The sequence below is a fragment of the Bidens hawaiensis genome, unplaced genomic scaffold (assembly GCF_021521415.1).
Source record: "Bidens hawaiensis isolate Kalapana, Puna unplaced genomic scaffold, B.hawaiensis_p1.1 tig00018033_1, whole genome shotgun sequence".
Taxonomy (NCBI): Eukaryota; Viridiplantae; Streptophyta; class Magnoliopsida; order Asterales; family Asteraceae; genus Bidens; species Bidens hawaiensis.
Window position 1 is genome coordinate 139,869 of NW_027492722.1, and position 16,239 is coordinate 156,107.

Genomic DNA, 16,239 nt, shown 5'->3' on the forward strand with positions numbered 1-16,239 from the left:
CAGTGAGACACTATAGATTGGAGCTAGATAACTTTGATAAACCAAAAACATGCTTGAATGTTGGGCAGAAATGGTTACCAATCAAGTTAAGTTGTTTTTTTTGGCGTTTACTACAAAATCAATCGGATTGCAACAAAGGATGTGTTATTGGTAAGGGGTATGCATTTTGACGATATTAATTGTGTGTTTTTGTGACAAAGAGGTGGAAACAGCGGATCATTTAATGGTAAAATGTAAGTGTGTGAAATTGATTTGGGCTATTATACCATGGTTGAAGTTAACAGGCCCATTGGACTACACATCAATTTGCTGGCCGCTAGATATTTCAAATGTTAACCGGCTTACAAAGAGATAGGGTGAGATTATTCAAGCGGTGGTGACGGTCACTTTGTGGATGTTGTGGAAAGCGAGAAACAATATTATTTTTAATAATAAGCCTCTGTCAACAAGCAAAATAGTGGTGACATAAAGACAAATCTCTTTTTTATGGATTACTAATCGAGACAAAAGTTTGCAGATAGAATGGGAGAACTGATAGATTTTTAAAACTGAGAATTAGCAATATGATGTGTCGAAAACTCTTATAATTCACATGTGATGTCTGTATTTTCAGTTTCTTTTGTACTTCAGCCCCTAGCATCTAACTTGGATTTCCTTATCTTCTTCTATATAACTTGGCTTTTAAAAAGGAATTAGAATGCAATAACCAGATGATATCCAAACACCTACAAAGGTTGTTTAAAAGATAGCTAATCAAAACCTATGTTAATCAGGATTCACTACTCCAAAGAATTAAAAATATATTTATCATTATCCTAAATATAATAATTCGGAAGTATAATTACAATACAAAACTAATACAAACTAATTAACCACAACACGTATATAAACTCCTATCATTCCATCCTAATTCACCATACACATACAACAATGGCATCTTTGATTTCCAAGGTTACATTCTGAGTGATCCTTGCGGTTTTGCTGTTGTTATTCATCTTCTACGTCGGTCGTCCCATCTACTGGAAAATCTCAGCCACCATTCACGATATTCAGCATAGCAAACAAACAGTCTCCGGAGGTGTGTACATTACATTTGATTTGACTATGTTTCTGTATTTTATTTTAGTTTAGTTTTGATCATTACTTGTTTAAAACAGGCTTTTCGGAAATTGTGCCATCTGCTCTAAGATCGATCGGCTGGTATCGTGATGACAAGCCAGCTGATTTGCGTGTTCGTCTGACCCTGACAACGTCACGTCGGATGTTTGTTCGTAGGTTTAGTGAAAAGTTATAAACTTATAGCTTTTTAATTAGTGAGCAATAATATGATACGCTAGAGGCATGGTGGCAATTGACTTATGGTTATTTTTTAATTGGGTTGGTCTGGTTTATAGTAAATTAAATACCAAGTGTAACATGCTTTTATAACTGGTTTCGTTATTCTAAATATCATAGGAGTCTGAATTTGTGACATGAACCTAATATGAAGGGTTGGTTAAATGAATTGTGTTTGTGTTAAATTGTGAATATTTTATGTTGTGTTTTGAGTTTATATGTTAAGGCATGATTTTTGGTTTGACCTTTAACACCAATGGAACAATTTTATAGTAAAACATAGAAGTTTACGGATCTCTAGTCAATTTTATGATCATCTCTATATCGTAAGATTAGAAGTTTAAGCTTGTTTGTAATATGTGATCATTGTCGATCCTATATTATTGATTCTAAGATCTACGCTAATCATACATGCGTTCGGGTTTCTATATATACAAGGTTTTAACAATACCTAATGTTTAGGATCTTAAAATTGTACCACCAGTGTTAATTAATAACCTTGGATGTAGAACCGAATCGTTAATTGAAATAAACAACTGTTCTTGAGTTTGAGATTAATCGAATGAGGCCCTATCGATTGGTAGATAATTTGTTAAATTATGTATGTTTGCTGCCACTTAAGTTACATGTTGCAAGCACTCATAAAATCTTTGTGGTCTTCTGTCTATATTGTTCTATATATTGTAGTCTAACATCAAGAAAATCAAATTATATGAAACTCATATGAAACTGTAGATGAAGAAATTAAAATTTGAATTAATCTCTGAATCGTAAATCACTTTCGGATAAATCTATTTGTGAGTTACACACAAATGATTTATAGGATAAGACAAAGACTTCTGATGATGTTAATTGGATTTGAGGTTTCTGTGTATAAGATGAAGAAGCAGAGAAGAAGTAACTCTCGTCTTTTGTCTATTCGATCGAGTGAGAGAGATTCCAGGGAATGAAACATCGGCTTATAAAACCGATTTCCACATCGCACACAAACCCAAATAATTAATTAGAAGCGCACTTATCATTATACTTAAGCCCAAATATAGCAACATAATATATTTAAACAACATCTAGAACTAAACCGAGCCTGCACTTCTTCTTCACCTCACTCGTTTAACCTCTAACGTTATTTCCTTAGTCGACATGCTAATCCAATAACACTAAAGTAACCAACAAAGATTGGCATGTATATGCAACGTGGTTATCTAATGTTTTCTTTTTATAAATAAAATAGTTTCTTTAACGGCAAGTTGATCGACCGAAGTCACACCACCATAGCAAAGGGGTATACAGACTCGTCCCCGTAGGGGAAGCTCGAAAAATATTTAAATATTTTTCACAAACATAGGTGAGTCTAAATGTGGCGTAATTGCGTTCGAGCCAGTCCCAATCTTTGTGTGAACCCTCTCCTTACAAGACTCAACTACTATTAGAATCGTAACTTAAATTCAATATATCCAATCAACTACACTAGACAATATAATTTCCTTAATAATATTCGCAATATCGTTGTTCATAACTTGATAATGATCATGGGACGCTAATTAATAGCGATAAACTTAAAACAATAGTATAAATAAATAAAGTTTAAAAATCATTATAATGTATTGCATTTTTTTGAACGGATTTTATATTTGATTCAAACATAACATATTAACAAGAAAATATGTTATGTTTATATTTCTTAAAACAAAAAACACTTCAACTTATGTTGCATTTATAGTCTTTTAAATCTTCTAGATCGTAGACTCATAGTCATTACCAAAGTATCCCATAACACAAATATAACTCACCAAGTAAACCATACTTCACTATTACATATCTAAGCAGAAACAGTTTTCGGCTTCGCACCAATCTTTCTCCAAGAAACACTAGGCATGATCTGCTTAGTATCCACACGGTCCTTATACCGAACTGCAAAGTTGAGCAGCGAGTCAAGAAGCGAGTCCGAAAGCAGGTGCGGTTCGAGTCCCAACTCAATAAGTTTGGTGTGTTTGGCATTGTAGTAATGTTCCTCTGCTTCAACTCTCGGGTTTGGCACAGATATTGTTTGGACCTCGATTCCAAGCTTCTCACCGGCTTTTGTAACAAGCGATGCAAGTTGGTTCACAGAAAACTGTTCTGTAAATTGATTAAACACCCGAAACTCACCACGGTTTGCTGGATTTGCAATCGCAAGCTCCACACATTGGACCGTGTCTCTTATATCCAGGTATCCTCGAGTCTGTAATTACAAGATATAATTATAATACATAATATAACTTTTGTAAGATTTAAGAAGCTTTTAATTGAGAAAACTAACCTGGCCTCCTTTGCCATAAACAGTAAGCGGATGACCAACGGCTGCTTGAACACAAAACCGATTCAACGCGGTTCCAAAAACGCCATCATAATCAAATCTGTTATAAAGTTCTTCATGCAATTCAGTCTCATCAGTCCTCACACCGTACACCACACCCTGGTTCAAATCAGTAGCTCTAATGCCCCACGCTTTACAAGTAAACGCAATATTATTCGAATCGTGTACTTTACTCAAATGGTAGAACGAGCTAGCTTGTTTCGGATAAGGTAACGTATCTGTTCTTCCATTATGAGTAATGGTTATATACCCTTCTTCAATGTCTATATTTGGTGTACCATATTCACCCATTGTACCAAGTTTTACCAAATGACAGTCTTCGCTAAACTCCTTTATAGCGAATAAAACATTAAGTGTACCTAGTACATTGTTTTGTTGGGTGTATACAGCCCTCGACCGGTCAATCATGGAGTATGGAGCGGATCTTTGCTCGCCAAAATGGACCACTGCATCAGGTTTGAAAGACGTGAACGCTTCCGATAAAAACGCAAAGTCACAAACGTCACCAATGTAGAGGTCTATATCCTTTTGCGTGAGCGATCTCCACCGTCGGATACGGTCGTGGATTGACGAGATCGGCGTGAGCGAGTCAAGACCGAGCTGGTGGTCAAAGTGGCGGCGAACGAGGTTATCAACAATTGCAACTTCATAGTTTTTGTTCGATAAGTGAAGCGAAGTAGCCCAACCGCAATACCCATCACCGCCAATAACCATCACACGAGTCGGTCTTGATTCTTGACCCAAGGCTTGGTCAGCGCCCGAACCCGTTTTGGTCATCGGTTGTTGCAGAGTTGTTGCACGAACCGACAACAGTTTATGTGCGTGCACATTCTTTCGGGTTTTCAACGGTTTAACCGATGTTTGTGAAGTGAGTGAAGTCGGTAACGAAGATAAACATTTTGTCAATGATTTAGGGCAGTTTTTCGAGCAGGATGAGATGTTTAACGGGCAAGAGGCGGATATTAAATGTGCCATTTTCACATCAACTGCCGTATCAGTACCTACAAATGTTATAAATTACACTTATAGTTAAAAAGCCCTAAAATTAAACTAAACCCTAAATTCAACAAGTAGGAAGCATAAATTGTTACGAAATTAATTTTATCATCAACAAATACGAAATTAACAGCAGTAATTATGTGAATTGTACATAAACATAAAGGATCGTTATTAACTGCAAATTACGAACATAAATTGCATAATAAAAGCGAACAAAAACGAGAATATATACCTGCTGAGTGATTGGTGATGAAATTAGCAACGAATTTGTGGCAATTAGTTGTTGAATTTGAGTATGGTTACTCTGTTATCTTGTTCTGGTTTCGTCCTGATTAATAATAACTCAAAAATTGAGCATCGAGCAGGATTATTAACGGATATTCCTCGCTACCCAATGCTTGCCTGTTTTGTAAAGATGCAAGAATGATCCTTTAACTTTGTTTTATAGGAAATTTGGTGTTAAGTTTGTGAATGTTTTAACGAATTAAAGGGTATGAGACGGGTTTTTGTAATTCTAGTTTTAACAAATTAATGGGTATGAGTGTCTTTTTTTAACGAGTTTGGTTGCCGAGTTGTTTTGTTTTTGTTCTAGAGTGGGGTAATCAAAATATTCAACTCGGATCGTGAACTATTAGTTGGTGAAAAAACATAAATAATTTTATTAATTAATCAATTACAAAGAGATGTCTTGACTCGGATTGGTTTACATATGGTACCAAGTTAAGCAGTGTGAGTTAGATATAACCCTCTGGGTCCGGATTAGAAGAATTTGAAGATGATGAGTCTACTAATGGCGCTTGTTTAGATGATAAAAGGTATGGAGTTCATGTTAAGTTGACCACCAAAACAATTGATGTGAGGGGCCTACCCTACTTGCCAATGAGAGGTTTAAATACTTGGTATATATACTGGTGACGTTATGCAAATCAGATTATTTATTTTCTCAACACATATAACTATTCCTACGTTGAAGAATTTGGAAGTTCATGCCCCTCGTGATGAAGCCGATGATACGTGTTTTTATTATGTAAATTTAACTAAGGTAATAATCCAAGGGAAATTTCTTATGAATGTGAGTATCAAACCACTCGGTAATCGGTGCTTGCTTCCTGTGTTTCAAAATAGCATCAGCGATAGTTTTATCAATTAATTAACGAAAACATATCAATTTTCTGACCTAGGTTTCAAAATGAAATGGTATTGGTCGAGGCTAACAGAGTAATAGGAAGGGAGTGTATATTCAACTATGATTGTGAACAAAACCTCCAAAATTCAATAACTTAAAATATTGATACCAAATGAATCATAAGATCAATACGAATTTATAATTAAGGAAAATTGGTTTTTATTGGTCCCAACTATTTTATTTTTGTCGGCACTAGTCCCAACTTTCATTTTGGTTGGTAGCGGTCCCAACTTTAACATCCGTTTCTTCCATCAGTCCGCGACTAACGGAGTACTAACTCCGTTATGTTTTTGCTGATGTATCCATCTGAGTTGTCAGAAGGCTATGACATGGCAGCCTACGTGGCTATAACTCTGTTTATGTTCTTTATACTAAACCATAATCTCTCCAAACGTTCATTCACACTTTTGTATCCCTAATTCTCTCTCAAGCCCTAAATGAATAATTGAATCCATTACACTCTCAAGCCCTAATCACACTCTGTAAGCCCTAATTCTGAAAAGGCAGTTGAACAGAGCAGTTATGGCGCCGCCGACGTGGAGGTAACCTGTGGGAGACGAAGCGAATCGAACAAGGACTTGTCGGTCGTACACAATGTTGTCGTCGTCTGAAATGTATGCGGGTATTGAGAACGTCAGTTTCGAACAATGGAGATATTAACAAAAAAAGTGTTGCTAGTTTTGTGGGTTTGTACTGACGGACGGAGTAGCCTTGACGATGGGAGAGTTAATCGAGTGCCCTAGCCGGCTTTGATGCCAATTCCGGCGAGAGTCGCCATTTTCATCATCTACAGCTACAAGAAGATAACAATTGACGGTGAATTGTGATTTGTGAGTTGTGATTAGACCGGTTTGTAGTGTAGTGGATTCGATTATTCGATTAGGACTTGAGAGAGAATCAAGAATACCGATTAGGACTTGACGGCCAATTTGACGGCGAAGGCGGACTCGTCGGAGAAGTCGACGGTGATGCCGATGCGGCGTTGGGCGGTGGTGGTGGGGGTGGCGGTAGTGGCGGTGGGACGGTGGTGTGGGGAGGTGGCTGCCACGTAATATTTTTTGACAACTCAGATGGACACATCAGCAAAAACATAACGGAGTTAGTACTCCGTTAGTCGCGGACTGGTGGAAGAAACGAATGTTAAAGTTGGGATCGTTGCCAACCAAAATGAAAGTTGGAACCGGCGTCGACAAAAATGAAATAGTTTGGACCAATAAAAACCAATTTTTCTATAATTAAAGATGCACGTTTAGTGATAGAAAATAAATAAGGTCAGAGATCAAATAAATCATTAGTAGGCTTCTAAGTACATTATTTACTCGAAAAGGCCAACAAATAATAAAAATTAAAAATCCTTACAAGTTTTAAAGGAAGAGAAATAGGGAAAAATCATAATGCGTTAGTATTGTGGTAAAATATATTACTTTTTATCGTTTTTATATCTCAAGTAAAATTCATAACAAAATCAAAACAAAATGCTGTGGTAATAGAAGCTGAAATAATATCTTGAAATCAAATTGCATGAATGTGGTTAAATTACTCGCGTTTATAAGAGAACAAATTTGCTTTGGGCTTGAAAGTAATAGAAGAATTAAAACTTGGGCTCTAGTTAATGGGTTATTATTAGAGGTAGAGGTGCACAAAACCCCTTTTTATTTTTACAAATCAAACCGATTTTAAAATCGAACTGTTTGATTTTGCATATTCCAAACCAGTTTGGGTCAACCAGTTCGGTTTAGAAACCGATTTAAGCATAAAAGTAGCCAAACCAACCCAGACCGGTTCGGGTCGATTTTAAATCGGTTTGATTGACAATACCCAAACCACTATATGAACCGGCGGTTTGGTTCGGTTTGGTTTCCAGTTAACCGATTCCGAACCGGTTTTTTTGTACACCTCTAATTAGAAGTGTACAAAACCGGTTTTTTCTCAAACCGAAATGGTTTTTAAACTGAATCGGTTTGGGTTTAGCATAGTCAAAACCAGTTTCAACGTAGAACAAGTCAGAATCGGTTTGATTGTGAAAAGGCCGAACCGCTATACGAACCGGCAGTTCGGTTTGGTTTGGGATCCGGTTTGACTGAAACCAGTTTTAGATGTGAACCGGTCTGGTTTGGTTTCCAGTTAACCAGTTCCGGACCGGTTTTCTGGACACCTCTACCCTATTATATTGAAAATAGTATCATTCCGCGCCTTCCAAAACTCTAACATGTCTTGAATGATCGGTCGTATAACTTTTATATGCCCTTATGTTCTTTTACATCAATGAAACATGAGCAAGTCCTTTACCTTGAAAGCATAGATCGGGGGAATGTCACACCAGCTACTATCGAATTGCCATATGACTGGGGCTGCATAATATGATAGAAGGATGTGGTTCACCGTCTCCAAGATTCTTCACATAACGGGCACCATTTTGTCTTGTTGAGGACCCTTTGTTCACATAACGCATCTAATGCTGTTATTTTGCTCATTTCCACTTTCCATCTGAAGAGGTTTGCCTTTAACAGAACACTTGTTCCAATCAAGTGTGAAATTTGAAACCGACTTGTTGCCATGTATGTGTTGGCTGAGATTTGCTGAGTTAGTTGATAAAACTTAAAAAATTATAAAATTTTAATTGTTTGGGATTTGAAAACTAAATGTGGTTTCTATCATGTTTTATTTTCTTCTTTTATATTTTCAAGTATATTGGTTTTTTAAATAACCTCAACTATCACATTGTGGTCAATGTCGGTCTCAACTAATGATATAGCTGGTGACAATATCACCTTTTAACATGTTTGCTTCCAACAATTTACAACTAAGGGAAGCGTAACTCCGTTAGTCTCCGGCCGCCAGAAAAACACTTTTTTTTTGCTAAAAAAAAAAGTGTTTCGCTGGAAAACTCGATTTGAACACCACCACCACCTGAACAGCACTGCTGACCACCTCCACCTGAGCACCGTCGCCGCCGATTGGCAGCCACAACCTGAACACCACCATCGCCACTTGAACACTACCGCTAACCACTAATATCTAACCACCACCACCGATGGTTTCCACCTTCAACCGTAAACATTTTTCCAGGGACTTTAATAATTGAGGGTTTTATTAAAAAGGTCCCTTAAGGTCCGATCTAAGGACGAAAATAATGAGTTTTCTTGCGACCATCCTTGGAAACAAACATATTAAATGGTGGCATAAGATTCTCCCCTAACGACTCATTGTTTATTGTCAGTCTACTTGGCGCAAATGAAGCGCGCCTAAATATCATCTTCTTCGTATTGTTATCCGGTCATACACGTTGTTCTCAGCCACTTGCTTAATTATAATTAAAAATATTCTGCTGACCCAAAAAGACTTTGTAACATGAATCAGTCTTCAATAAGCAGTAAATGCAAGCAACCAAGTTGCGTGCTTCACCACCATTTCCCTTCAAAGCTGCAATTTTGTGAGAATCAATCAAATCTGCCCACCAACTGTTTGATAAAATGTCTCAATGATTTTCAAACACTTGATTTTAAACAATCTTGTGAATAATTGGGTATTGATCAGGGGTTTTTTTTGTATTCTGGTGCTATTATTTCGTAAGATTTTAATCTGCCTGCCCACCAACTGTTTGATAAAATGTCTCAATGAAGTCAATTTGTGTATTGACAGGGTGGGTTCTTTGATCTTGTTTTGAAATGGCTCAAGTGGGGTATGATGGATCACAACATGGACAAAGTGTGCTACTTCTTCCATTCAAGACCTCCAACTCGTCTCTCTTACTACATGGGAGTTTGGATATTTGGGTGAAAGAGGCGAAAATCCTACCAAACATGGAAATGTTTCACAACAAATTAGGTCAAGTGTTTGGTAGAATGGGTGTTGGAGGGAAGAACAAGACAGAGGAGCCTGTAAAGGATACAAGTGATCCTTATGTGACGGTTTCAATTGCAAATGCTGTGATTGCAAGAACCTTTGTTATAAGTAATAGTGAAAACCCTGTTTGGATGCAGCATTTTTATGTGCCTGTTGCACATTATTCTGCTGAGGTGCAGTTTGTTGTAAAAGATAGTGATGCTGTAGGTTCACAAATCATGGGGGTGGTTGGCGTGCCAGTTGAGCAGTTGGCTTCCGGGTCACTTGTTGAAGGTACTTTCCCGGTTTTAAACGAAAGTGGCAAACCGTGTAAACGTGATGCGGTGTTAACTTTATCGATTCAGTACACACCAGTGGCGAAAGTCCCACTTGATCATAACTTTGATGGTGTGTCGGGTACTTATTTTCCGCTTAGGAGAGGGGGTAAAGTGACACTTTATCAAGACGCTCATGTGGATGAGGGGCACCTTCCAAGTATGCATCTTGATGGTGGTTTGAAGTATGAAAATGGTGATTGTTGGCATGATATTTGTGAAGCTATAAAGCAGGCGAGACGGTTGATCTATATTACGGGTTGGTCTGTGTTTCATAGTGTTCAGCTTGTTCGTAATGGCGACGGTGCAAAAGATAGTTATTTAGGTGATCTTTTGAAAGCTAAATCTTCAGAAGGTGTAAGAGTGCTTCTTCTTGTATGGGATGATCCTACTTCTAGTAACATTTTGGGAAGAACAATAGTAAGTGTCGCTTATTTATATTTAATCTTAATCCTAAAAAGGTTTAAATTTCACGTATATCCTTTCAGGGTACTTTATAACATTCTGTTGAGTTGATTTAAAGTAATAACATTGTTCTTTTAATCGTTTGTTTAGGGTACATACTTTTATAAGTAACTGATTTATTTTATTTATTATAAAATGGATAAATATGCTACTTTTATTATAAAATGTAAGATATGCTACTTTTATTGTAAAATGGATAGATATACTACTTTTAGTGTAGTAAAAACGCAAAAATGATATTATCAAAATCTAACGGGATATATATGAAGTTTTGAACTTTTAGGAGGATATATATGAAGTTATTCCTTTTTGTCATACTTGCATAGTTGGCATATTTTGGTCACATTTGCATTCCATCTACTAAGCAACTGGTTTATTTTTTTTTTATCATAATATGGATAGATATGCTACACTTTGTGCTGCAAAAGCACAAGTGAGTTTATGAGATTTAACAGGATATGCATAAAGTTTTGAACTTTTACTAGTATATATATGAAATTATTATGAAATTTAATGGGATATATATATTGCATTCCATCCCTCTAGTAACCGGTTTATTTTATTTATCTTAAAATTGATAGATATGCTACATTTAGTGCTGTAAAAATGCAAAAATGATATTATGAAATTTAACGGGATATATAGTAAGTTTTGAAATTTTAGAAGAATATATATGAAGTTATTTATTTATTTATTTTTTTGCCGTACTTGCATATTTGATCACTTTTGCATTCCGTCTATTATCTGGTTTATTAAAGTTATTATGAAATGGATAGATATACTACTTTTAGTGTTGTAAACACGCAAAAATGATATTGTGAAATTTAATAGGATATACTTTTAGAAAACATATATGAAATAATTCTTTTTTGTCATACTGCCATGTTTGGTCATATTTGCATTCCATCTATTAAGTAACTAAATTATTCTATTTATAAAGTTTTGAACTTTAAGAAGAATATGTTTGAAATTTACTCCTCTTTTGTTGATAACATTTGCATTCCGTATAGTAAATTGCATAATTTGTTGAACTAATGCAGGAAGGAGTCATGCACACCAACGATGAAGAAACTCGACATTTTTTCAAGCATTCTTCTGTGAAAGTACTACTATGCCCTTGCTCTGCTGGAAAAGGGCATAGTTGGGCAAAGAAACAGGTTTGATGTCATTAATTTATATAAAAGAAGACATGCCAGTTATCTTTAATGTTTGTTTTTTTAATCAAGTGAATGAATTTGGGTTGCAGGAGGCTGAAAAGATCTACACACATCATCAGAAAACGGTTATAGTGGACGCCGATGCAGGTAATTACAGAAGACAGATAATGGCGTTTGTTGGAGGTCTTGATTTATGCGTGGGCCGTTATGGTACTCCGTCACATCCCATTTTTAGCACACTACAAACTTTGCATAAAGATGATTATCACCAACCTAATTACACAGTAAGCACTTCATTCAGTTAGTAAATGAACTAAACTACCAATGAACAGGTCGTGAACCGTTAGGTGGGAAGTTCGTTTATTTAATAAATGAACGAACATGAACAAAAAGTTTTGTTCATTTTGGTAAACGAACAAACATGAAAACATTTCGCCTTTGTTAATTTATGTTCGCTTACGTTCTTTGTTTATGTTTTCGTTTGTTTATGTTCTTTTATGGGCCCAACACATTGTTTTTCACGTTACTTTTAACTAGTTTTAGCTCAGTTATGTTTGTTCATCAATGTTCAGTTATGCTCATTTGTTTATACTGTTAACGAACGAACATAAGCGAACACGAACATGTTCTTTTTCTTAACGAACGAACAATTAAACCATGTTCGTTTCGTTGTTCGTGTCAGAACGATTGTTAGGTTAAAGTTAAATGAACGAACATGCTCCGTTTGTGTTCGTTCGGTTCGCTTACATTCATTTAGTTTCACTTACATCTTACTCGGTTACAGGGGCCCACCACGGGCTGTCCTAGACAACCATGGCATGATTTGCATAGTCGAATCGAGGGTCCCGCTGCATACGATGTGCTTAGAAACTTTGAAGAAAGATGGCGGAGGGCTTCAAAGCCACAAGGAATTCATAAAATGAAGAAAACGGTTGATGATTCGTTGCTCATAATAGAAAGGATTGCCGAAATTATAGGAATAGATGATGCTCACTGTACAAATGAACAAGATCCCGAGGGTTGGCATGTTCAGGTGTGTTTGTAATTAAACAATTTTAAAAAGTTAAAAAAAATTAAAATTTTTTATTTTATTAATTCTTTCAACAATGTGTAGGTGTTCCGTTCGATTGACTCCAATTCTGTTAAAGGTTTTCCCAAAGACCCGAAGGAGGCCACAAGCAAGGTATGGCAATTTTGAACTTTTTTGAGCTGGAAAAATGGGTTTTTAATTGTATCTATAGATTAGTAGGTTATTTATAAGCCTGATTATATTTGTAAAATTAAAACCTTTTTTAATTTAATATTTATGTAAAAAAAAAATCTGAATCCACTGTTTTGTTCAGTTGTTTTGTCTACGTTCTCATGCAAATTTTATTGAAATCTGAATTGTATTCAAAATAAAGTAACTTCTTTATACTTGCTAGACCAAACAGTACTTTTTTTTGAATACAACTCAGTTTTCAATAAAAAATTACATCGGAACGTAGCCTACCAAAAAAAAAAAAACTACATGATTAGAATTTTTTGAAGAGACTAAGTATTACAAGTTTTTATAGAAAAGGCAAATTACATGTTGAATAAGAAAAGTACACTTTGGGTGCCATATATGATTACAAAATATATTAATTCAATAATAAACTTTTTTTTATTTACTTTTTCAAAATTTTAAGCATTAAAAGTACACTTTGGGCGACTTTCAGCCTGCTTGACATTTTTCTTTCAACCAAATATTAAATACATAAGTCAAATCAACCGAATCTTAAATACATAAGTCAACTTTGCCACCTTTAGTTTTTCTGCAGGAACCGTATTAACATTTTTCTGTAATGCAACAGAATTTGGTATGCGGGAAGAATGTGCTAATAGACATGAGCATACATACCGCGTATGTGAAGACAATTCGTGCGGCTCAACATTTTATATATATTGAAAATCAATACTTCCTTGGTTCTTCGTTTAATTGGAGTAACCACAAAACTTTGGGTAAGAAATATAATTAATTTATTATTAACCATGCTTAAACTATATATGCATATATGAAGCAAAAATGAATGTGTTATTTCAGGTGCAAACAATTTAATACCAATGGAAATTGCTTTAAAAATTGCAAATAAAATAAGAGCGAATGAGAGGTTTGCTGCGTATATTGTGATTCCAATGTGGCCCGAGGGTAGTCCTACAAGTATTGCAACTCAAAGGATTCTGTTTTGGCAGGTAATTTAAGTTATATAACTGTCATTCTGATACTCGTATTTATTAAAATGTAAATTTAGTAATAAATAAAATGATAATTTTGGACAGAATAAGACAATGCAAATGATGTATTAAGTGATTTACAAAGCGTTACAAGAGGTTGGGCTTGAAAACGTGTACGAGCCTCAAGATTATTTGGTTTTCTTTTGTCTTGGAACTCGTGAATCTTCTGATGGTGCGGAACCGACTTCAGATGAAAAAGGGTCTAATGTCGCAAATGCCCCTCAAGTAAGATATGTTATTTTGCAGCACTTGTTTTATGTATTACTGTTTTCTTGATTTTTGTATAACTAACGCGCTTTGTTTTTTCTTTTACAAAGATGCTTAGTAAGAAGAATCGACGGTTTATGATATATGTACACTCGAAAGGAATGATAGTGGATGACGAGTTTGTAATAATGGGATCTGCAAACATCAACCAGCGTTCATTAGAAGGTTCTAGAGACACTGAAATCGCAATGGGTGCATATCAGCCGTATCATACATGGGCTCACAGGCATCATAGTCCACACGGTCAGGTATTGTTGGTTTCTATTATCTTAATTAGAGGTCAAAATAGACAATTCGGGCAGGTTGGGTAACAGGTTAAACAAGTCATGTTGCGTTGACTCGAAAACATGATTGTAGCATCTAGTGTGACAAATGTGACTAGAAAAAATATGTTATTTAGGGATAAAGTATGTGGAGGTCATCCAAGTGTTCAGCATTTTTCTTATAATGACCACCCAAATATGTTTCCTGTTCCATTTGTACCAATTTTGGCCAAATACATGCCAGGTAAAACTCCGTTAGTGGATTTTGAGGGTGTGACAGATTGGTATCAGAGCCATAGGTTATAGCGAACTAGAAGCTGCATGCATACTAGACTATAACCGCGACGACCCATTAGTTATAATGATACGCACTGCATAGATTTGTGTAGTCTTTGTTATCTTATCTCTTTACCTCTTTCACTCATACTCGCGCGCATACACGGCTTACCTGTAGGAATGTCGACGCCGCCACCCTCATCCTCATCTGATCCGATGACTCATGCTCACGGGAAGGAACCGCAGTTACCTACCGCATCGCCACCCCGAGTAGTCCCGGAACTCGAAGCTCCCGCACCGAAGAGGTACCGCTTATCCGGAGGCATGTACGAAAACGAAGTTAGCTGGGATTGGTACCCTAATATGATCAGACGTATGGTCTATCGTGAACAAGTTCCCCCATTACCCCACCCGAACCACCCTGCTTACCCCAACACCCTACCACCCATAACCGAACCTGTAGAGCGTGTGCTCGCAGCTGTTGTTTCTTGTTTGGAGCGTGACGTGGGTTACATGCGCTATACGAGAGCGAACGTTTCCGGACTGTTAAAAGACGGAACCGAGACTAAGGAGGAGATTGCCCGCATGGCAGCGGCAATGAAGGAAATGCAAGAGGCTAGTGATCAACAGATGAAAATTATGAGAAAGATGCAAGCCGAGATGATAGACTTGCAAGAGCAACTGCAAGTAGCAAGGACCCAAACCGAGATGACTTTAGAGCGTTGCGATGTGTTACAAATGCAAATTGCTCAGAACGCAACCGAACCTGAGGCAGAGCCTGAGGCCGAGCCTGAAGAGGAACCTGAAGAAAATCCCGAGGAAGAACCCGAAGAAGAACCGGAGGAAGAACCGGCTGAGGAAGAGGCACACTCAGAGGTGTCCTCAGATGATGACATCTAGTGATTATGACACCTAGAAGGAGGGGTTGTCTCCATCCGAACTATTATTTTCTATGATTTTAAGGATTGATTGGAAATACTTTGTAGCGAATACAATGGTTTTAATCATGAATTATTAATTAGATTAATATATGGTTGTGATGTGATGTTTCTCATTTCTTTCTTACCTATCTTTTTATTGCATGTATGGTGTGTTGTATATGAAAGAAAAATTCATGTTTAACATTTTATACTGTGATTCTAGGAAATGGCTGGAAGAAACGTTGGACACGGACGTGGTAACATCAACTTGACTGCAGCTGAACTCCAAACTCTGCTGAACGACCATGCAGCGGCCGCTCTAGCCGCACACGTTCAGAATCAAGCTGGAGGTCCAAGCGGAACGTGTACTTTCAAGAATTACCTTGACTGCAAGCCCAGTTCGTTTAAGGGCACTGAGGGAGCTATAGGCTTCCTGCGTTGGGCTGAGAAGGCCGAGTCGGGATTTGAGATGTGTAATTGTCCCCCTGCCAGTAGGGTCAAATTCGCTGCTGGAACACTGGAGGATTCTGCCCTCACTTGGTGGAATTCGAACGTGCAGATCCTTGGATTGGAACTGGCTAACGCTATGAACTGGGAGG

General features: G+C 36.8%; 2 protein-coding genes across 2 annotated transcripts; one reads left to right on the plus strand and one right to left on the minus strand.

Annotated features, from left to right (window-relative positions):
• Positions 1-3,001: 3,001 nt before the first annotated feature.
• LOC143555281 (UDP-sulfoquinovose synthase, chloroplastic-like) lies at positions 3,002-5,076 on the minus strand. Its single transcript, XM_077044863.1, has 3 exons — positions 4,923-5,076; positions 3,635-4,692; positions 3,002-3,556 (listed from the first exon to the last, which is right to left on the minus strand). The coding sequence occupies exons 2-3, from the start codon at positions 4,664-4,666 to the stop codon at positions 3,155-3,157; spliced, it is 1,434 nt and encodes a 477-aa protein (XP_076900978.1). The 5' UTR covers positions 4,667-4,692; positions 4,923-5,076; the 3' UTR covers positions 3,002-3,154.
• A 4,441-nt stretch (positions 5,077-9,517) lies between these two features.
• Positions 9,518-14,595, plus strand: LOC143555267 (phospholipase D gamma 1-like). Its single transcript, XM_077044852.1, has 9 exons — positions 9,518-10,456; positions 11,542-11,658; positions 11,748-11,942; positions 12,443-12,691; positions 12,773-12,841; positions 13,494-13,641; positions 13,724-13,872; positions 13,960-14,139; positions 14,232-14,595. Exons 1-8 carry the CDS (start codon positions 9,545-9,547, stop codon positions 13,984-13,986), a joined length of 1,866 nt encoding a protein of 621 aa, XP_076900967.1. The 5' UTR covers positions 9,518-9,544; the 3' UTR covers positions 13,987-14,139; positions 14,232-14,595.
• Positions 14,596-16,239: the final 1,644 nt, after the last annotated feature.

Coding starts and splice junctions, on each gene's coding strand:
- LOC143555281 (XM_077044863.1), bottom strand. CDS start 4,666: ATGGCACATTTAATATCCGCCTCTTGCCCGTTAAACATCTCATCCTGC. Junction 3,557..3,634: donor TTTATGGCAAAGGAGGCCAG/GTTAGTTTTCTC, acceptor TTGTAATTACAG/ACTCGAGGATACCTGGATAT.
- LOC143555267 (XM_077044852.1), top strand. CDS start 9,545: ATGGCTCAAGTGGGGTATGATGGATCACAACATGGACAAAGTGTGCTA. Junction 11,659..11,747: donor ATAGTTGGGCAAAGAAACAG/GTTTGATGTCAT, acceptor TTTGGGTTGCAG/GAGGCTGAAAAGATCTACAC. Junction 13,873..13,959: donor AAAGGATTCTGTTTTGGCAG/GTAATTTAAGTT, acceptor AATTTTGGACAG/AATAAGACAATGCAAATGAT.